At 41.1% G+C, this 22,842-nt stretch overlaps 1 protein-coding gene across 1 annotated transcript; it reads left to right on the top strand.

Annotated features, from left to right (window-relative positions):
- Positions 1 to 1,443: 1,443 nt before the first annotated feature.
- xrn1 (5'-3' exoribonuclease 1) lies at positions 1,444 to 22,203 on the top strand. Its single transcript, XM_061084077.1, has 41 exons — positions 1,444 to 1,630; positions 3,043 to 3,275; positions 3,829 to 3,926; positions 5,892 to 6,001; positions 6,105 to 6,215; positions 6,308 to 6,393; positions 6,514 to 6,601; positions 6,727 to 6,895; positions 7,165 to 7,232; positions 7,530 to 7,667; positions 7,764 to 7,927; positions 8,577 to 8,666; positions 8,898 to 9,054; positions 9,255 to 9,374; positions 9,482 to 9,651; positions 9,936 to 10,053; positions 10,306 to 10,401; positions 10,865 to 10,968; positions 11,388 to 11,522; positions 11,763 to 11,925; positions 12,319 to 12,432; positions 12,743 to 12,841; positions 12,963 to 13,078; positions 13,238 to 13,384; positions 13,493 to 13,582; positions 13,816 to 13,951; positions 14,085 to 14,141; positions 14,286 to 14,418; positions 14,554 to 14,623; positions 14,727 to 14,922; positions 15,074 to 15,163; positions 15,284 to 15,367; positions 15,730 to 15,780; positions 16,833 to 16,913; positions 17,066 to 17,203; positions 17,378 to 17,510; positions 17,606 to 17,769; positions 18,275 to 18,388; positions 18,774 to 18,879; positions 19,127 to 19,314; positions 19,438 to 22,203. The coding sequence occupies exons 1-41, from the start codon at positions 1,556 to 1,558 to the stop codon at positions 19,795 to 19,797; spliced, it is 5,160 nt and encodes a 1,719-aa protein (XP_060940060.1). The 5' UTR covers positions 1,444 to 1,555; the 3' UTR covers positions 19,798 to 22,203.
- Positions 22,204 to 22,842: the final 639 nt, after the last annotated feature.

Genomic DNA, 22,842 nt, shown 5'->3' with positions numbered 1-22,842 from the left:
GCAGTGACAGGGAGGTGTGTGGGATGGAAGCGAAGCGGAGCGGCTCTGAGAGTTTGCTCTTGTCAGCGGCAAACCGTCGGTATGAAGAGAGACTGGAGAGCGTGGTTGACTTCATTAGATTGTTTTTATCAGTGCATTTCATTTTAAACCAAATGCAGACCTGAATTTTCTTGTGCATGTGTTTCCAATAATCTCACCATGTATAAATTAATTGATTATTCAATTTGCTCATTAATTAAGCCCTCAAAATAATTATTTATATCATGTCTATTAATACTTGAAAATGTTATCTCAAGCAATAAATTAATGATATGTGCTTTATATATAAAAAACTATAAATTGTTATTGACTATTTTATCACTTGTATTGAAATCAATCAATCACTGCAGGCCTTCTTTTTTTTTTTTATTCAATTGTCTAATTAGACCTCTGTTCAGGTTTGAAATGTGTGGACCTTTGATCATCAATAAGTTTGATAGGCTTTATTCACAGCAGATATTTGACCTGTAATACAGTAGTAAAACCTGATTTAGCCTAACAAACATCAGGAATCAAACAGCTTAATGAAACTCAGCCATTATTAGATGACAATTATTTCTTGCTGAGACATCTCCACGAGTGTAATGTAAACAAGGCCAACTATCTGACCCAGCATTGCAAATAAGAGAATGAGCGAAATGACAGGCGATCAGTGTTTACACACATGCACAGGTCTGAGAAGTGAATTTTTCAGGTAACACAGGGGGAAGTAACAGTGTGACTGAATCATGAGTCTGACCTCTGCTCAGGTTGGAGCATGGACAAGTATGAACAAGATGTGTTAAAAGGTCTTATAATGCATCCAATAGATGGAGTTAGGCAGAACTACGCTGACAATAATGTTAATATCACCCATTTTTGCATAAGAACAATATTATAGAATAAGATAGGTTAAATGCAGATATTTGGGGCTCATAGTAGGAACAACATAACTGTTACTAATAACATTAATATTGACTGTTTCTCATTCAAATATAACAGCACATCAGTATGTAAATCACTGTCAGCAGCGACGTTAAACACTCCAGATGGGGATGGGTGATAATATAGCTAACTACCCGATTTTTTAATCTAGACATTATATTTTCATAATTAAAAAACTGGAAACAAGGTGGATTCTGTCCAAAATGAAGGGATAAGAAAACCACCTCATGTGTTAGTTTTAACTTAGTCAAATGTTGCCAAAATTATTTCTGATGCAGGAAATCAAAATAGTAGTAGTAGATTTGGCTGAAAATCTTGTGAACTATAATTTAAAGTGTTAACATTCTAGCACGTTTGTTTTTATGATTATTATCATTATTTATTAATTCTTGTTTTTTTAAAGGAACTGAAAAAAATTGGATCTTCTGTTTCACGGCTGGCGGCGGAATGTTTTAGTAGACGGACCACGGACAACTAGCTAGTTAGCCGCCGTCGGAAACAAAACCCGACTCCAGTGTGAACAAACAGCAAACCACGGCTGTATTTTACCCACATAGCTGAACGTCTGTACGCCCGGTTCCAAGAGGTCAAGATGGGGGTCCCGAAATTTTACCGATGGATTTCCGAGCGCTATCCATGCCTCAGTGAAGTTGTAAAGGAACATCAGGTAGGAACGCAGCTTTTGAATATCGTTAGCTTGTCAACTAGCCGCAGCGTTAGCCCGAGCTAGCCGCTGGCTACCACCGAGCTAAGTGCAGAGGGCCGGGGAAGTTTTATTTCATGTAGTTTACCGATGTTTTTGCACCGTCCCAGCTCAGCTCTACTGTGGCCAAATACGTTTGACTCCATTATTCATTCACAATAATCCAAAGAAAACTGCGTTGTTTACCAGACGCTTGCCAGGTTTACTGTTTGGTCTCCTACGTGTAAACATATTGACCGTACACAGGTCAGTCTGAATATAACTTGAAGGTCTTTGTTGGGCGAGAACATTCTGACCAACAATAAACTCCACACAGTCAGCTAGCTTCACCTTAACCCAGTTACAGGGGAATATAGGCTATTTTTTACCAGCTAGTTTACAGCCACCGTGTTCTGGTGCGATGTCTGTGAATTTCAAAATGTTTGTGTTTTCATAGTTGTTGCTATTTAGCCTGTAGTAAACACCGAGGGGAACATTTCTAAATCAACACACATTACTCATATTTTATTTTATTTAATTTTATTCTGGAGCTTCACCGGAGTGAGCTTCAGTGACCTGCTTCCCTGTGTAGGGAGAGAGATAATGTTTCAGTTCTGGAGCAGCACTTTCATCAGCTGGACGTGACTCAGTGTCCCAGTCATTGCATAAGTCAGCAAGTGATCAGTGTCTGTAAGAGTGTGCGAGAGACGTTTACCATAAACCTTTACATGGAACACAACTCGGTATCGCAAATGTGTTGCTACCTCACCTCTTTATTGACACTTAGTGGCGACTCAGGGACATTTTCAAGCTGACACACTGAAAATAAACCCCACTGCTACTCAACAACATTGTTGTTAGTGTTACTGGGGAAAGTTTTGAACTAAATCTATGTCAGGCAGGAGGGTTCTGCTAGAATACAATGGCCAATGGTCTGTATTTATAGAGCACCATTAATTTTAGTTTGGCTGTTTCACACATACATTGCTTCTATGTGCAGTGCTTTCTCTATCATACATCGCCCATACACTGCCCTCACAGCCATCAGGGAATTTGGGGTTCAGTGTCTTGCCCAAGGACACTTTGGCAGGTTGGATAGGGAAGACAGGCACCGAACTGCCGACCTGGTCAGAAGACGACCCACTGTACCTCCTGAGCCACAGCTGCCTGTGACCTTTCACTTATGGTGCCCAATGCTTGTGATATGAAGTAAATCCAGTCTCGCAATGCTGACATACGATCAAACGATATCACAATTAAATATTTATTGAGAGATGCATTACAGACCGTCAAGGAATAGCAATATATTTTTCAAGGCGGTGAATATTGCTAAATGTATTCTACAATTTATTGATCATAGGCATTATATAAAATGTTTTGGTTCTTACTCTCCTCAGATCCCAGAGTTTGACAATCTCTATCTGGACATGAATGGGATCATCCACCAGTGTTCCCACCCGAACGACGAAGATGTCCACTTTCGCATCTCGGAGGAAAAGATTTTTGCAGACATCTTCCATTACCTGGAGGTGCTCTTCAGGATCATCAAGCCCCGCAAGGTCTTCTTCATGGCTGTGGATGGTGTGGCGCCGAGAGCAAAGATGAACCAGCAGAGGGGAAGGAGATTCAGGTAGACATGGATGTAGATTGAAAGAAACAGACTGGAATTTACTCCGATGTTTCAGATGCTTTCATCCAAAACAGAGGGGTTCCTGTTTGAACCATAGAATTAGCTAAATACTAGTATATTATTGTTATGGAATAGTTTTTTTAGCTCTTTCATCTTTAAATTGTGCTCTTCTCAGTTTCAAAGAAACTTGATAAAGATTTTTTGTTAAATGTAAGGTTGTTGGAGTAGTGATCAAATTAAGAAGTGGGTTTAGTGTCTCTGTGATGTTTAATCCCCACTGAAGATAATGCTGCATTCTCATTTAGTTATCCAGATTAAATACGATGGCAGCTTTGATTACAAATATATATATTTTTTTATAAACTGTCAGGATAAGTTTTTGCTTTAACAATAATGATCTGCTGGACAACAGTAAATCTGTGTCTGTATGAGCGAGCCCCAAAACAGACAAACTGTCTGGTGCTCAGTGGGAGGAGACTGGACTAAGAGCAGGAACACAGCCAAAGCCTGTGAGTTTGACTTTTGGGGGGTGGGTGTCTGTGTGTTTGCTCAGGTCCGCCAAAGAAGCAGAGGACAAGATAAAAAAAGCCCTGGATAAAGGAGAGGTCCTTCCTACAGAAGCTCGCTTCGATTCCAACTGTATCACTCCAGGTAGGGATGCACTCACACTTTACACTACAATCACATCACACAATATGAACATATGTTTGTTAATTTCAGTTCATTTGTTAATTATAACATGCTATTGAAATCAAATTAATATTATTAAATTCCAAAAAAATATAATTGGGACCATCAGAATAAATCAATTCCAAATCACTTGTGTGTTTTTTAGAATTAGAAAGTGTTTACTCTCCAACTTTTCACTTTGGCCACATCTTGGTGAATGAATTCTTCTAGTTGAAAATCTTTACTGGTGTACATTATATAATTTGTTTAGAACATAATGAGATAACAACGGTCAATGGAAACCAAAAGCATCAACCCATTGAGGGCTGGATTCAAAACCACACTGAAAATCAAAGTACAAAATTGATCTCACAGGCTGATCCAACTCGCGTGAATTTCACAATGTGACTCATTAGTGTGTTTGGCCTCCGCCTGCCTGTACGCACTCCAAACAACATCTGGACATGCTCCTGATGAGTCTGCAGATGGTTTCCTGGGGAATCCCCTCCCAGACCTGGATCAGGGCATCAGTGAGGTCACACAGTCTGTGGCCCACTGCACCAGTGTATGGTCTGACAATCGCTTTAAGGGTTTCATCCCGGTACTTCAGCAGTCGAGGTACCGTTTGCCTCCCTAGACCATCACTGACCCACCCCCAAACCGGTCATGCTGGATGATGTTACAGGCAGCATACCATTCACCACGGCGTCTCCAGACTCTTTCACGCCTGTCAATCAGGCTGCATGGTGCTGGGCTCTGAGCACAGGTCCCACTAGAGGACGTCAGGCCCTCATGCCACACTCATGGAGTCTGTTTCTGACAGAGGGTCAGAAACATGCACACCAGTATTCTTCTGGAGGTCATTTTGTATTACTGGTAGGGCTCCTCCTGTTCCTCAGGAAGGAGGAGATGGCCTGAAGCCTTTCTCCGGCCCTGTCCAGTTCCCCATCGGTAACAGCTGGTCTCCTGGTATCTCCTCCATGCTCCTGAGTCTAAGCAGGGAGGTACAGCAAACCTTCTTGCGACCGCACGTATGAATATGCCATCCTGGAAAAGCTGGACTACATGTGCAACCTGAATGGGCGGCAGGTACCGCCTCATGCTACCAGTCGTGACAAGGACACTAGCAGAACACAAAACTAGAGAAGAATCAGTCAGTTGTTGTCTTTTGTACCAAAGCAGGTGAAATTGATTCACAATCACTTGTGCATCCTAAAGGGACAGATTGATATCCCTGCAGTTTAACTGACTTGATGTTGTACTGTGACGATTAAGTGTTCCCCTACTTTTTTTGAGCAGTGGATTAATTTGGCACTGCAATGCGTGACTTTTCTCACCCATTTAGGGCATAAAATAACACATTAGTCAATCCTAACTGTGCTTCTGTCTGGCTCCTTGTATTTTTGTAGTTCCTCATTTTAACACGGTAGTAATCCACGCCACTTTATTTCTCCACACAAAACCTTGTCCAATGAGTTTCAGGCCACGAGGTACATCAATGTTATATTTGACAAAAAGAGAACTTAAATATTGGACTATTGCTCAATACCTGCACTAATGCTGACTGAAGTCGTTGCTCATTCTGGTCTGTTTAGTCGACACCGATTGCTTAAATGAACCAAACCAAACACATCAGAGTTTAATGAACTGAAACAAACAGTTAAGATGTGCAGGCAACCAAATGCAGTGTCAGTGTGTTTGGTAATGGTAAACTGCTTGTGGAGGAACTTTCCACTGTCTGTGCTGTGGCATGGGCCTCTGCTTATTCTGCTTTAGAACCAAATTAAGTTAACATACATGTTTTGTGTATGTAGCCACAGATACTTAATACATTATGAGGTCTGGTGTGAGCAACACATTTTATGGAATTAGAACAAAGAAGACATGTGAATTTGTTCTGTTCTGACAAAGATAACAATGAGTCCTTTAAACACATCCTTCCTCCAGGCACTGACTTCATGGCAAGACTTCAGGAGCAGCTCAAATACTTTGTCCACAGCAAAATCTCCACTGACAAGATGTGGCAGAATGTCAGAGTGTTCCTGTCTGGCCATCAGGTGAGGGAACTTGGCACCTTGCTCTTCTTGCCACTTCTTAGCTACTGGGATTGTGTTACTGCTGCAGTCAGAAGTGCTTGTACTAAGTGCGTTTCTCTAACAGACCCCAGGGGAAGGAGAACACAAGATCATGGAGTTCATTCGCTCTGAGAACACAAGGCCGGGTCACGACCCCAACACCCGACACTGCCTATACGGCCTGGATGCTGACCTGGTAGTGTTTGTGTGCCTGTGGTTTAGACTCACATTTATGCGTTTGTAACGGCTCAAATCCTGCTCACACTGTCCCTACTCTCTATGTTGTAGATAATGTTGGGTTTAACCAGCCACGAGCCAAACTTCTCCCTGCTGAGAGAAGAGGTCCGCTTCGGAGGAAAGAAAAACCAGAAAAGGTGCCATAGGCTTTTCTCTCTCTCTCTCTCTTGTTTCCCCCCCTATTATTAGCACTTCTGTTTCTGTCACACACTGCTCTACCATTTCTTTACCATGCTTTCTTCTTTTCGTCTCATCAGGATAACGGCTCCAGAGGAGACAACTTTTCACTTACTTCATTTGTCTCTGATGAGGGAGTACATCGACTATGAGTTCTCTGGGCTCAGGGTGAGACACACACATGCATACACACACGCAAACAGGCACATGTTTTATTGTTTTAATTTGTTCCACTATATTATGTGTATGTAGGCTGTATTCTGATTTATATACTTTTCTCTTTTCTTTTTCAGAATCATCTTGGTTCTGATTATGACTTGGAGCGAATAATAGACGACTGGATTCTAATGGGCTTCCTTGTGGGAAATGATTTCATCCCTCATCTCCCTAATCTCCACATTAACCATGATGCTTTGCCTTTGTTGTACAAGACCTACATCAGTGTACTTCCCAGCTTGGGAGGTGAGACACGCACACTCACAATTGTTATGATACAATACTCGTTTAAATTAAAGTTAAATCATTGCATGAAAATATGAAACATGTGCAATAGTTTTTCGAGGTCTTGTTATATTAGTTCAAAAGTGTGTTTGGTCTCAAGTAGTCTTTGTAATGGAGGAGCTACTGAAAATAGTTTGTACATGTGAACCATTGTAACAGATTTATATATTATATTTCTCACTATTAAAGGCTACATCGTTTCCATAAAAATTACTTTTTTTCTGATCCAGGTTATCTGAATGAGAACGGTCATCTAAACCTCAGAACCTTTGAGAAATACCTGGAAAAGTTGGCTGAGGTAAGACCACCAACATTTCTTTTCTCTGAAGTCATCGGTGCTATTTTTTAATGATCTTGTGCATGTGTAATAACCATTTACTTTGTACTGCATAGGCAGTTGTAATGTTGTACATTAATGTAATGTAAGGCTTGTGTAGCCTTTAATCACAAAAATTGTAAATTTGGTCCTTGTTATGCATTTTGTACAGATTCTTGAACATATTTCCGGATTGCTTCTGTTCTACAAAACCCCATTACAAATAGTAAAAGTTTGGAACTGTGTCTTTCTTCTTCCTCTCTCCTGCTTCCCCCTCAGTTTGACCGGGAACATTTTAGCGATGTGTTTCTGGACCTGAAGTGGTTTGAGAGTAAAGTTGGTAACAAGTATCTGAACGAGTCAGCTGGACTTGCAGCAGAGAAGGAAGCTGCTTCTAAAAACACAAAAAAGACAGAGGTGATTTAAAATATGGAGCCAATATTCATTCACTCTTGTCCTGTTTTTGTGTTCCCTTTGATTAATAAGTCCAATCGTGTGTGTGTGTGTGAGTAGGATTCTTCTGTCAGTCTGGCATCTCTGACCTCAGAAGGAGCGGCTAGAGAACGAAAGGGAAAGACGGCAGAAGATGACGATGAGGAGGATATGTTTGAAACCGAATTCAGACAATACAAACGCACCTACTACATGACAAAGATGGGTGTGGATGTGGTTTCTGAGTGAGTTGTTGTTATAAGCAAACACAATCTACCAACACAATCTCACTAACATACAAGTTTATTTTATCTGGGTCTTGTGGACAAGTAAGGAGACACAAGAAATTCAAGTGAACATTAAAATAAAACTCAAATGTTGCAAAACATGCATAGAATTCTTTAAGGGTCACTTGGCACACCGCTTTTGAGAGGACATGTCGTTCAATCAGACAACTTGCGTATCAAATGTTTATTGCAACAGCAGAACATGTTTGTGTTTCTCTAGATATGATTGATTACATAGATTTAATGGGACTGATGAGCAAATATTTATTACCCTCCATCAGAGCTTACAGGTGGGTGCTGGGGTGGTGGAGGGGCTGAAGCAACTGGCAGCAATACTTTCTGAACACTCTCCCAAGCATCATTCCATTTGTGGTTGTCTCTTGTTAAGACAGAGTTTCTTCTAAAACATATCTAAAGTAATGTAATATTAGAAACAATAGTGTGTCTATGTGTCAGTGTAAAATCTGACATTAATAAGTAAATTAGTTCAAACCTGCACGTGAAAATGATCTGTGAATATGTTGAGGTGATTTTCAGAAGTTGATGATGATATGTTAATTTGTAATTTGCTCGTTTCCTTAAGTATCTCCTCATTCTCCATTTGCAGTGAGTTTCTTGCCGATCAGGCCAAGTGTTATGTTGAAGGCATCCAATGGATTCTCCACTACTATTACCACGGGGTTCAGTCCTGGAGCTGGTAAGTACTTCTGTATTATATGTCACTTACTCTCTGCACTTTTCTTTTAGTTCCAGTGCCCTGAAAAAGTCTAGATCGTTTTATAAAGTCTCTTTAGAAAAAAGAGTACAGAATAATTTTTCATATGTACCTTCTCATGAAGATTTCACATATCCCTAATCCCCAGTTATAGTGAAATTCTATTTTGTTCCATTTAAAAATCAGTGTTATAATGTGTATGTGTCTCTCTAGGTACTACCCCCACCACTACGCCCCCTTCTTGTCCGACGTCAGGAATATATCTGGGTTAAAACTGACCTTTGATATAGCGAAACCCTTCATGCCCTTCCAGCAGCTTTTGGCCGTCCTGCCTGCTGCCAGTATGGAGCTGCTCCCTGCGTCTTACAGGGTAACACACACACTTATTTGCATGTTCTCATACATTAGCGTGTGGATTCACATGTCACCAACATACTTCTTTAACACATTACCTGTTTTGTCTCCATGTGGGAAACCAGTTTGAATATCACCCAACATAACAGATTGTAAAATATTATTTTGAGGAATATATAAGTGAATTATGTTAATATGTTCATTCCATTATTCCAGCACCTGATGACCAGTGAATTTTCGCCCATTATCGAGTCCTACCCAGTTGACTTTAAAACGGACCTCAATGGCAAGCAGCAGGAGTGGGAGGCTGTGGTGCTCATCCCCTTCATAGATGAGGTAAACGCATGCAGGCAAACACTGAAGGAAAATAATGCCACAGTTATGAAAAAGAAAAACCTTTGTTAACAATATTAACCACATGTTTATGTGTATTTATTCAACAGAGGTGTTTACTAGCAGCTATGGAGCCCTGCAATGACAATATGACTAAAGCGGAGAAAGCCAGGAATTGCCACACGGAGTGCGCGGTCTACTCGTATGACAAAGAGAGGGACGTCCCATACACCTCCTCCCTTCCTGAGTTGTTCCCTGATATCCCCCACTGCCACTCCAGGTAGAGAAGCACTCACTGACCCACACTCACCCTAAACAGTCCTGATTTGTGAGTGTGACATGTAGTAATTTCGTGCCTCTTCACTGTATTATGAATTATAAGATAGAATGAACATGCACAATGTAATTCCAATTTCGTATTACTTACTGCTGGTCATAAAATACCTTTTATGTCTATGCTGTCAGATACCTTAATATCGCCAAAACAAATTCAGTCTTTACAATCAGTTTACCCAAAGGCTGTCGTTCAATGCAGTTTTATTGTGTTGTATTTGTCTGATACAGAGTCGAACACATCCCCATGGACGCCTGGCATGTGCGTTTGGACCATGTCCACAGACGACTGGATCGCTCATCTCTGTACTTCTGTGGCTTCCCAACTCTGCAACACATCAAACACAAGGTAAGATGTGAGTGCGTGCAAGCGTGTGTGCGTGTGCAATATACTTGCATTGAATGACCCACTGGCTCTAAACCTTTTGTATGCAAACTACACCTTAATAATGAATACTAAAACTACATATTTGTGTCTCAGAACTTCTTTTGTGCACGGCACTATTGTGTAGATTGGAAGTATGAAACACTCCCTCTTTCTTTCTCTCTTCTGTCTTGTTTACCCCTCTCACTCATTCGTCGGCTCTCTCACTGTCTTCAGTTCTTTAAGAAGAAGAGCGGTGTGGTCGTGTTCCAGCAGAGCAGCAGAGGGGAGAACATGATGCTCCAGATTCTTCCCAGCGAGGAAGGAGAGACGGTAAAGTTTTTTTTATTTATTAATCTTGCTCTTAAAAACAAGAACTCTTATCCTGCTAAAATAGTAGGGTATTTTATAAACAGGATATACTAAATCAATTATATCAAAATATTCCTTATTATAAATTTTCTGATGTCTAAATAGCTTTATATTTATATATATTAAGTATTTTATTTTGTAAGAAAACTGAGTTGAAGTTCAGACTCGTTATAAGAACAAAGACTTGGTTCACAAGCTCCAAATAATTCTTCCTTTTGCAATAAAGAACAATAAAGAACATTAAACCTGCTTTGAGTTTGAACACAACTACAGACCTTAACAATAAAAGCTGGTTTGCACTGGTCTTACTCTCTGTACATTTGTCTCTTTTTTGTCTACTGTTTTATTTTGAACTTATTGGGTTTCTATTTCTGCCTTTTACTCACACTTACTGTTTCTCCTTGTTTTTCCTCTGCGACTCTAGATATGTGACGATGCTGCTGCGCAAGTACTGGGGAAGTCTGTGTTCGTGAACTGGCCCCATCTAGAAGAAGCTCGCATCATTGCAGTGACAGATGGAGACACTAAGTAAGAATCAGTACAGCAGCTGTGTCTTCACCAACAGTGAAGTTAAATGTGTCTGAAAAATCATTTCTGACATTAGTTGTAGCTGTAGTGTCTCTCTGTCATCCTGTCTGTTTTGTTTGTTTTGGAATTAATCTACAAACACATACAAACCGTTATGTTGCAGAGAGAAAACACTTGAATTGGGACCATGTTAATGCTGCAGTACAATGTATTGTTGGCTGCTAGGGTGTCTTTTGTGAACCACTGGGTGGCCCCAAAGTTACAAATTCTGCACAATATCAGACGACTTAACAACCTCACCATCGTTCACCAAATGTATACGAGTATCTCAGTCGGACCATTTGTTTGGATGCTCGCAGTTTGTCTCTGTATTTGTGTGAATCTCAATATTTGAGGCCAATCTTTTACCTGTTTTGCAGGTTCTGTCTGGAGGAACATCCAAGTGTACAGAGACTGTATGAAGGCTCCTCCACTCCCCCTCCCACCAGAGTCATCCGTATGTCAGACAAGGACCAGAAGGATTGGGTGAAAGATGTTCAGGGAATCACTGAATAGTAAGACACAAAGAACCGCAAAACATTTTTGTCAATGACTAGATAAAATATAACTGTTTCTATAACAGTGTATAGTTTTGAAAACGCATTGTTGCCCGTCTCATTTGTGGACAAGACCCTTTATGCCACTGTAACAAGGTTCTACTTCCCTGTTCTTACCTAGAATCACAGTATAGCATCAGGTTGTTGCCCATTGCTTTTATTCACAATTCCTTTTTAATACGATATTGTTTTCCTCAGTTTCTTGAAAAGGAAAGGCATCATGGTGACTGAGACATCGGTGGTTTTGTACGGCCAGTTGCTGACAGGAAGGAAGTATGTCCCCAAAGCCGATGGAGTGGTGGAACTAGAGAAGCAGTGGGCGAAACAAATTCTCCCTTTCGCCTACCAGACCGTGGTCAAGGTACACATCTACATATACAGCACATGAAGGAATGCGCAAACAAAACCGATGGAAACAAATAGTCAAACCCGCTAAGCTCCATTTAGGGAGTGAGTTTAAAGCTAAAAACGTTTTCAACATTCATGCATGCTCATAATCCATCCGACAAAAACACACAGTTGCAGTTTTTTGAAAGCCAGAGAACAGATTTTCTGCGAAGCTAAGCTGAATCTGGCCCACCTAGACCCATTGTGGGATTTCGTGTTTTTATCCAACGTATTGTAACATCACTGATACAGACACATTTAAACAAACCTTATATTACTAACTGAGCCTCACGTTTGCACTCTTTCATCACCGATGTAACTTTGTCACTAACTCGCTCGTTAACTGCTTCTCCCTCTGTCTCCTCAGGACATCGAGGCCTTTTACTCGTCTATGCAGTGTTTTACGAGCTTGGATGAACTCTTTCCTCAAGGAACGACGGTCTTCATGGTGGGGAACCCGTACTACGGTAACACAGGGGAGGTAAGTCATCTGCTATACTTCTACAGCAACCACATCATTGTAGAAATGATGGATGATTGACATTTTAACGAAAATTTGTTGCAATTTTTTTGGGGGGGAATGACATTGACCTATTCTTCTGTTACTATGTATATATTGTATACGTAATTGTTATATATACTCAACTTAAACTGTTAGTATGTGAAATGTAATGGCTATGATAAAAAATATTTTATTATGTTTACCCTCTGAAAATGTAGGTCTTATTTCAAAACGAGATACGTTTTTATCATATATGAATCACCATCTCTTTTTGTTTGTGGCTGAACAGGTGCAAGATTCCAGTGACGTCATTAAAGACGGTCGAGTCCGTGTGGTCTTCAACGTGCCGCATGAGCCACAGCTGGAGCCTTTAATCCAGAATCAGCATGTAAGAGATGCCGTTCACATTTGTCAGGGCATTTAACTGAGAAATTGTTAGTCTTGTTAGAGAATTGTTGTGCCTCAGCTATGTATGTTTACCTATCTGAGTGTGTGTGTTTTTTTTTTAGAAATACTGTGTGAAATACAGTCCTGGATATGTTCTGGCAGGTCATCTCGGCATCTCCGGCTACCTCGTGTCCCGCTTCTCAGGAAGCATCTTTATTGGGAGAGGCTCTAAGAAGAAGTGAGTGTAGATTTATAAATATCATGAAAACATCACTTGTTAATTTGGCTGTATATTGAACGTTTTCGATCTATACGTTTGTATGGTTTATACAAACACTGAAGATATTCGGCTTTCTCTTCTGCGCTCCAATCCTGTCGTCTTCTTCTCTTGCTCCAGTCCTTGTGGGGAGCAAAAAGCCAACGTTGGCTTGAACCTGAAGTTCAACAAGAAGAACGAAGAGGTTCCTGGCTACACCAAGAAAACTGAAAAGGAGTGGCTTTACTCGGCTGCTGTGGAGGACCTGCTAGCTGAATACGTGGACAGGTAAAAAAATTGAAAAGATTTGTTTTTTGTGTGTGTCAAGTATTTGTCAAATACATATATTTAATTGTTGCCTTATTTTAACATTTTAAAATTATGTTTTTTTTATAGATTTTCTGAGGTATTCAACCTGGTGTCCAGGAACAGTCATGATGATGTTTTCTATGAAGACGACGTCTGGCCTGCAGCAGACCAGAATGGGTAAGACACACACAGAGACTTTCCATACACGTCTGATCTAGAGCAAAAGGGACAGTTGAATGTAGCGTGGATTCGAATTATCTGTAGAAAGTCTAACAAATAAACACTTTGTCTTGTGTTGGTACTTTCTAAAAAACAAATCTGTGCACATAGTGAAGGGATTCTATCTTGTGACTTCATGGAACTTATGGTGTATTTATCATTGATCCCTGATATTGATGTACTTTCCACAGGGCCCAGAAAGTTGCTGAAATCACTTCATGGTTGAAAAGTCACCCAGTCAGCTCCATCAGCAGGGCGTCATGTGACCTACAGGTGCTGGACTCTGCCATTGTGGAAAGGATCGAGGATGCAGTTGAGAAATCTAAGGTGACTCTTACTCACACATGACATCTGACTTTTTCATTAAGTCTCTTCAGCTTTATATTGGTTAGCACTCTTATTTGTTCACTTCATAGTGTATAATACCCATTCACAAACTTCTCTCCTCTTGTTCTCGCAGGTGAAGAAGAGCACTAGGAAAGTCCGCGTGACTGTTAAACCTCATCTACTCTTCAGGGTGAGTTAAAAATTCCACAATAGGCATGAAGACTGTGGCTATAGGAGCATTAGTACAAATTGAAAATGACACACAATTTAAATGCGAGCTGCATCATGTTTTTATTACATACTGTGCATTTACATGTTATTTATCTGTGTGTAGCCGTTGGAGCAGCAGCAGGGTGTAGTTCCAGACCCAGACGCAGAGTATCGCCTGTTTGACAGAGTCGTCAACATCAGAGAGAGCTTCAGTGTCCCACTGGGGCTCAGAGGAACTGTCGTCGGTATTCAAGGAGGTGAGGACACACGCATTCAGCATTTCTTTTATCCACTGATGTCTTTAAACCGCTTTTAAACTATTTTCATAGAAAAGGGTAGAATATACATATAACATATCATTCTCACTGTTTTGTGTCTATTTATATTTTCAGCGGAGCGTGAGGCAGAGGTTCTCTATGAAGTGCTGTTTGATGAAGAGTTTGCTGGTGGTCTTAACATCAGGTGGTCACACTATTTACATGTCTGCATGGTTGAAGAAACCCCCACGCCGGCACTACCAGGCGGATTTCTGACCAGATTTGTTTGTGTTTGTCTTTCTACTCAGGTGTACCTCACCTCGTGGTTACCGCCTCCCCCCCTGCGCTCTCATCAATCTTTCCTACGGTGCCCGACTGGATAACACCTCTCACAAACTCACAGCCATCGTCAAACCTCAGCCCGCAAGTGGCGCTAACTTCCACTCAAACAGGCAGATGAGTGGCCTCAACCATTCGCCACGGTCACCCTTTATACCCACACAGGTAAGTGGGGACAATGCAGCCCCACAGTTTATTTTTCCTGTTTGAAATAATGAAGCAATTGGAAATTATTTGTCTTGAGTAACTGATCCAATCCTTTTTTCCATTTTCCTTTCTCCTCTCCCTGTTCCACCTCTCAACTGTTCATCTGTAGCATAACAACAAACACAGTGGGGGGAAGGCCGCCTCCCAGGGCAACAGAAACTCCCCCTCTAAAGGTCCCATCCAGAAGCAACAGGGCAGGGTAAATGCAAGATCGTCTCACTTTTATAAGCTGTTTTCTATTGTACACTATGTTAATGTAAATGTTCTTTGTGGAAATATGCTCACATATTGTTAATTTTCTCCACTTATCTCCAATCAGAATAAAGACGAGTACGGAAATGTGTGGCAGTCAATGCAGAGCATGGGCCCTCCGAATAAACCTCCTGCCCACTGGCAGAATGATGTAAGTGTGTGTGGTTGTTTTAACTGAATATAAGGCTAATATAGCACCTTTCATGGAGCACAGGTGTTGCCAGTGGAGCTGAGCTACCCGTTTAGTCCAATCAAGACATCACTGGGCATTGCCTGAAACACAGATAACCAACAAGACCACAAAGAGAGTTGACATCAATACAGAACCCTAACTTTCTCAGGAATGGAGCCAGCTCAGCTCTGTGTAAGAACATGTAGGAGGCCTAAGCAAAAGACAGCAGTCTGTAGCTTTGACATGAATCAGAGTGATCAGGACTGAGGAGCATCTGGCTTTTACCTTTGGACTTTTTACGTGTGTTTCAGTAAACATGTAATTGTCTCTGTCAACTCTAGGAAGGACACAACCAACAGGGGAAGAACCTGCACACAAACTCTAACAATGCTGTGAGTGTACACACACACACACACACACACACACACACACACACACACACACACACACACACACACACACTCATTTCAACTCTCATAATTATATTTTTGTATGAGTTACAAAATACCGTTGTCAGCCTCTTCATTCTGTAAAAATTGATGCCTTGACATTAAAGGGATAGTTCACCGAAAATGAAAATTCACTCATTATCTACTCACCACTTTACTGTTGGAGGGGTGAGTGAAGTGTTTGAGTCCACAAACATTTAGGAGTTTCATGGGTAAATAGTGTTTTAGACCAGGTGTCCTTTTCCTAAGACGTAATAAAACAACAGAAACAACCATACACACTGCTGGTGTGGTGTCATCCAAGTGTCCCAAGCCCCAACTTTCCTATTCGACGCAAAACAAGGTAATTTACACCAACTTTTTAAACCTAAATGTCCACTACCGGAAGTAATAGATGTAGCCACACAATGGTGTGCCCCAGGGTCCGTGAACGCACCTCGGAGGACGTTATCAGAGGACATTTAGGCGTATAACGTGTAGATGACCTGGTTTGGAGTAGAATATGAATGTCCGGACTCACGCACACTTGGACATCACAGGAGCAGTTATCACCACAAACGTTGACGTGTATGTGGACAGTGAGGTGTATTGGTCTGATTTTGGATAATCACTTTTGCCTTAAAGGTCCAGTGTATAAGATTTAGGTGAAAGGGATCTATTGACAGAAATTTGAATATAAATTTCTCCTAGTGATGTTTTCATGTGTGTTTCATCTAAATTATAAAAAGTTGTTTTATTTACCCTAGAATGGGCTCTTTATATTGAAATACTTTATATTTACACCAGGGGGGTGCCTCTCTATGGAGGCCACGATTTTTTCTGGTAGCCCAGACTGGACAAACTAAATACCTTTTTTAGATTTTTTTATGAAAACTGAAGGTTGCTACAGGTTCTCTTTCATGTCTGGAAGGGGAAGGTGAGGTGAGGGGTATTTAGCTGCAACATGCAACCTAATTCTACACACTGCAACTTTAATGTCTGTCTGTTCTCTACAGGCCCCAGTTGGTGGCATCAGGCTGTTGAAGAAAAATGAAGAACCTGACTTCCTTCTCCCGTCACAGAACACAAGCAATAAGGTACACACACACACACACACTTAAACACACACACTGTACATTCCCAACCTTGTGTACCTCATTGAGATGTAAGGGGAAAACACACACACACACACACACACACACACACACACACACTTTGGTTAAACTGTGATGTATTTTTTCTCTCTTAGGCTTCGACTGAGTTTGAGGATCTCATTGCCAGTCTAAAGATCTCTACGGGGAATCAGCAGACCCCACCTCCTCCAACTCCTCCACAAGCACCCACCACCAAGTCAGATGGCCCGCTGTCTCCACAGTCCTTCGCCATGGTGAGTAATGGAGGCATTGGTGGTTTGAGATGACAGTGGTTTACTAGAGTTATAGCCGATAATTTGCCAAGCCGTGCTCTTGTCAAAGATATTTTGGTTGGTGGCAGCCATGTTTGTTTTCGAACCAAACCTGACTATTTCTAATAGAATGTAATTTGGGTTGTGCTGCTGTAGAAGGGAACCATGGTACTGAAGGAGATGCTGAAGATTGATTCCGGCACAGGTGGCCCCCCTTTCCTGGACACTGCTCACACACCCCCCTCTGGAGGCCAGCAGCAGAATAGAAGACGATCCTCCAAGAAACTAGGTACCTCCTACACCATGGCCAGTTTACATGTTTACCAACCAAAGCTTGTATTCCATGTTTTTTATTCCATTTCATCCCTGTTTCTCTTCCTCAAGCTGCAAAGATGAATTCCCCCCATGGTGACTCAGCTTCTCCTGTATCAGCCCCCTCCCCCAACCTCTCCAACGCTGTGTTTACCAGTAAGGTGTCAGAGCTGGCATGTATCTGTGTGGGGTTAGGAATGGTACCACCCGATTTCAGCTTTATGCGCAACAGACAGGTAATACAGCACATTTAATTTTTGTCTTTTTACGATACACGCAATTGCTTCAGTAAGGTTTCAACCCCTTTAACCACCACAGTTGTGTATCAACTAATAAACATAATAATAAACCAAAGCATATGGCCAAGATGTCACTGGAGTTGCATTGTGACGAGTCCAGAAGTCTTTAGAGACCTGTAGATGGCAGTTCAGAGGTGTTTCTCGTCCGTGTACAAAGCTTTTAGAGACTTAATTCAATAGAGACCCTTTAGCTCCAGTCTTCTTGTGTAATTAAGAGTCTGAATACTTTTGTTACTAAATTTGCTATGAAAAACAAGTTTTCATCTTCTTATGGATAATTGATTGTAGAATGATTGGAAGTTTAAAATTAAATATATAACACGAAGAGTGCAAAGACTGAAGGAGTCAGAAGATGATCTGAAGCCCCTGCACATGTATGTTTTTTTATATTTAGACACAATTTCCTGGGCATTTAAACTAAAACTGTCCTCTGTCTTCACAGGGTCACGTCGTGTGTCAGGTGAAACTATCCAATGGATTGATGGTTCACGGCCCACAGTGCCAGTCTGAAAATGATGCCAAGGAGAAAGCTGCCTTCTTTGCCCTCCAAAGACTGGTACAACACGCACACACACACACATACTAGTGTTTATGTGAATGAGAGAATGTGTGCTTGCAATTGTCAGTGGATAAATAATTAAATTAGAAATCTTATGATCATCAAATGAACCTTAAATATATTTTCAGCTAAAAGGAAAGAGAGACAAACTTCAGGAAGATGTTTGTTAATTTTAATAATCAGTTCATATAAGCTCATTGTGGTATTAGCCCTGAAACAAGAATCACTGTGGACATTAACTTGCAGCATTTTGGGCTTAGACAAGATTCATAAACTGATGATTTGACCAGGCAGACTGTAAATATGCATCATAACACAGGTATTGTTGTTCTTTAGATTTAGACATTAAAAGCTTCACCGTCTCTCTCTTGTGTGTCTGCAGAACTCAGTGGGATCGGGCTTCCCACTCCCACCTGCTCTATATCCAGGAGTGGGTCAGATACGACCTCCACCCATGGGAGCCATGAACCGAGTCTTTAACCAGCAAGGTCAGTTTACATCACCTCTCTACAGACAGTAGTAACATGTACATGATCTCATGTGAGTATGGAGTGGTAAACTGATATCATGGTGACCAGCCATCTGTGCCCAAAAATCTTTATCGGATTAAAGCCTTTAGAACTTTGTTATTTCCACATTTGTTTTTTTTTCCTGTCTCAGATGTTGTGTGAGACTTTCTAAATCTACCCGTGTAGATGAATTTTAATCTCTTACATGTTGTTCTTTTTTCTTCAGGTGGTATTCTGTTGCCCCCTCAGGGTTTTGGCCCTGGCCCTGGCCCTATGTGGGGAATGGCACTGCCTCCTCACCACCAGAATCAACAGTTTTATGGACCCCCTGGAACCTTCCCTGGTCCCGCCCGGCCCCAGCCTGCACAGGCAGGGGTGCCCATCGGCTCCCACAACCAGTTCATCCCATTACAAGTAAACACAAACACACGTTGGGACGTAGAATAATTGTGGAAGTGTTTTTCTGCTTCTGCAAGTAAAGTCGTGATCTCGTCATGGTAACCCATCGTTCTTATTGTCCTCCTCTGACCCTGACAGGTGACCAAGAAGCGGGTCTCGGCCAACAAGAAGAACATGGACACTCGAGAGTTTTACAGCGCCGCACACACCGTGGCCAGGAACCACTCCCACAAATCCCCGAACCAGCCCTCTGGCCAATTTCAATTTCACAGTGAACCACAGAGCGGTCAGGTCATCCAGTCCCACCAGCATGCCACCAACAATAACCCCACTATGTCCGCTACCAGTCTAGCTGATGGTATTTCCCCAACGACCGCATCCCCGCACACCCCCCCAAGGCAAAACAACCCAGCAACAGGTCACACCCCTGGCTCCGCCTCCAAAAGGAAGCACAGGAAGCTGGCTGTCAACTTCGAGGCGGCTAAAGTCTTAGAGTGATGAGCTGGTGTGTGTGTAGTTTTTTTAAAGTTGCTGTTTGAAAGCCTGACTCAGCATCTCAAAAAGAAAGTTTCTTTTCACTCAACATTTTAATGTAAAAGCAGCTTCAGTTTCCTTACTTTAGTCTTTAATGAATGTGGATCTGAATCAGAACCCGGGGGCTCTTTAAGTATATTTAAAGGAAAATTGATTTATTACAGCTTCTATTTTTGTAGCTCCTACTCAGGCAACTGCTAGAATCAGGACAACGTGGCGGCATCAATGAAACAGCGAATACAAGCACTGGTTGTAAACAAAACAGGCCAACAGTACCATTACATAAACAATGTAAACATCCAAAGCTGCTGATGTGAGAATTAATAGCATCGCCATTAATTCCCTGTTTCAGAAAACAGATTCTCTGACTGCCGCCATTTTTGAAAATGTCAGCAGGTTTGATGAGTACCGTGTTACTACCATCATGGATTCTTCAGACTCCTCAAGTCTCCTCACTCACTTATTGAACTCAGCCTGATGAGACTGGTCGACAGTGACCAAGACCTAGTGAACACTGCCTTAAAGGTGCCTCATTTTTATTGAATATGCATTTTAGGGGAACAAACTGTTGAAAACAAATACAACACTCAACATCATAATTTAGCAATTAAAAGGTGTATAATCTTAGACCTAATATACAATATTTCCACAAAAAGCTTTGCTTCTGTTTTGACATAACTGCAGTTTGATTGAATGTGGCCTTTCCTGTACAGCCTCCCCACATTTCACTCTCCATCCTAACTCCTTCAAATCGTTGCAGTTGATTTAAGGACAGGGGAGTTCTCACGCTGCTGTCTTCCTGGGTCGAAGACCTCATGACCCCGTTCAGACCTGGTATTGACATCCATCCTGAGGGATCCAATCACAAGTGGTCCGCTCTGAGTTCATTTCTGAACGCACCCAAATGTGACCTGAGATGCGATTACAAAAAAACAGATTAGGTGGTCGTCTGAAGTGGCCACATTCTTTTGTGTGGATGCAAAAATGTGTCTTGGGCCACATTTTGTTATTTTTGCCGCAATATCAACACTGACCACCACGTAATGACCGATACTTTTGTTAAATTTATCAAATCTTTCCTCATAGTTGCGCAAATTCAATTATGAATTCCTTCAGCCCCTGCCGACTCCTCTCTGTTTTATTTTATTGAGGAAGTGAAAGCAGATCACAAGTTGTCACATGTTATCCAGGTGTGAACAGACAGACTTAACACTGTCCACTTGGGATCAGATCTCTCAGGAACAGACTTCAATACCAGGTCTGAACCGGGCATGTGGCCACACACACTGGGAACCATCATCTGAATTCTGATTTGTTGAGATCTATCATGCTCCTGGTCACATCGTGTTGTTTCAGAATCGCTCTTGGATCAAATTTGGATGTCGGTTCTCAGGGTCGTGTGGCCGTGACAGACGCTCTCTCCTTACTCGAGCCTCAGATTTGCACTGCAGCGATCGCTCTCTGAGTAATGTTGGATATTTGCATGTTTGTATGTTTCGCGAACTGTGTTTGGGCCTTGTTTTGTTTAGGGAGTGTCGAGTAGAGAGATCACTCGTCTGTCACGGCTACACTTGTACATAATGCTCACACATTAATGAATCATTACAGCCATTTGTATAAAAATACACCAGGTTTGGATCAGCTGTGTGAATCAGGAAGACATTGATGAAGTTTTTCAATGTGACACATTTAATTCTGACAGACAGACAGAGCTGTTTTACACTAGCAGAGTCTGACCCACCGTCCTCAGTGATACGTAGAACCTCCAGAGGAATTTTTTTTTAATTTTTTATATCCAGTTTGTTTTTATGAGCTGGACCCTGTGAAGTCCTTTACTTTTATTGTTGCAGTCTACAGAATGATTTTAATCTTGAAAAACAAATGCAACTAGATACAAGGCCAATCTTGTCTGGAGATTGTGGGCTGATTTTACACAGGTGGAATTTGTTTGTCTATTTTCTTGCTTCCACTCAGATAAGTTCACAAAAATGTTTTACCATACTTTTGACATTTTAAATGAAAATACCAAAATTCGAGCCAAAACATAGGATTCTAATGATTGTATGAAGACTCCTGACGTGTGACAGATGCTGCATTAGGAAATATCGTTTGTCCGTCAAACATTTTTGTTTCAATCTGATACTTTTTTTATTGAATCTTCAGAGGGGTGTGGCAGAAAAAGTCACTATTGACATTAGGAGAAAGCATTATGTAAGCTTGAAAATAGGTTATTTAATGTTTTGTATTTGTGTAAATGAAGCCAAACAGCAATGTAACTCCTGTCCATAACCAGTACTGATATATTCCTGTTATATATCACTGCCCGTGTATCACTCTATAACAAATGTTCCCATTAAATTCTAAAATCTCCGAGATGCTTATCTGAATTTTATTTTCTTTTCTCTTTTGATGATCTTTTTTTTTTTTTAGCTTTTGATTTTATGGATACACTTTTTTATAGACATCGTCGGGTCTTTTCTAAGCGATCCGGAAAATTCTTGTTTCAGTGTTAGGTGATCCACAGTGATGGAGGAAGCTGAATCCATCACTTATTTTTACTTTGTCCTCATTTTGAGGGTTGCAGATGTATAGTACATTGTGTTCAAATTTTTGTTGTCAGGGCTGATGTCTATCTTAACACCGACCCTGGGACTCAAGTCTAAGATGCTCTGGTGCAATAAGAGGACATTTTTTAATGTTTTTCAGATTGAAGCACACCTGATATATATCTGTATTTTTTCTTTTTTTTCCTCCGGAAACTATACGAAGAATTCTCAATATTAAAAGAAAATTAGTTGATGTTTTGATCCAGGAATGTGCTGTACATATCCATTTAATAAAGTGATTCTTGTTAAAATGTGTTTTATTCTTTTTGGCATTGGTACTGTCAAGTTATTTTTTATTAATTAATTTACAATTGAAATATGTTTAGTGTGTAGGGCCATCCTGGTGGCACAGGGGACTGACAAAATGCCGAATAATCTTGGCTGCAGCACCATAGATAAAAGA

This window comes from Limanda limanda, chromosome 13 (assembly GCF_963576545.1).
Source record: "Limanda limanda chromosome 13, fLimLim1.1, whole genome shotgun sequence".
NCBI lineage: Eukaryota > Metazoa > Chordata > Actinopteri > Pleuronectiformes > Pleuronectidae > Limanda > Limanda limanda.
The sequence above is the reverse complement of the archived record's forward strand: the minus strand, read 5'-3'. Positions and strand labels throughout refer to the sequence as shown.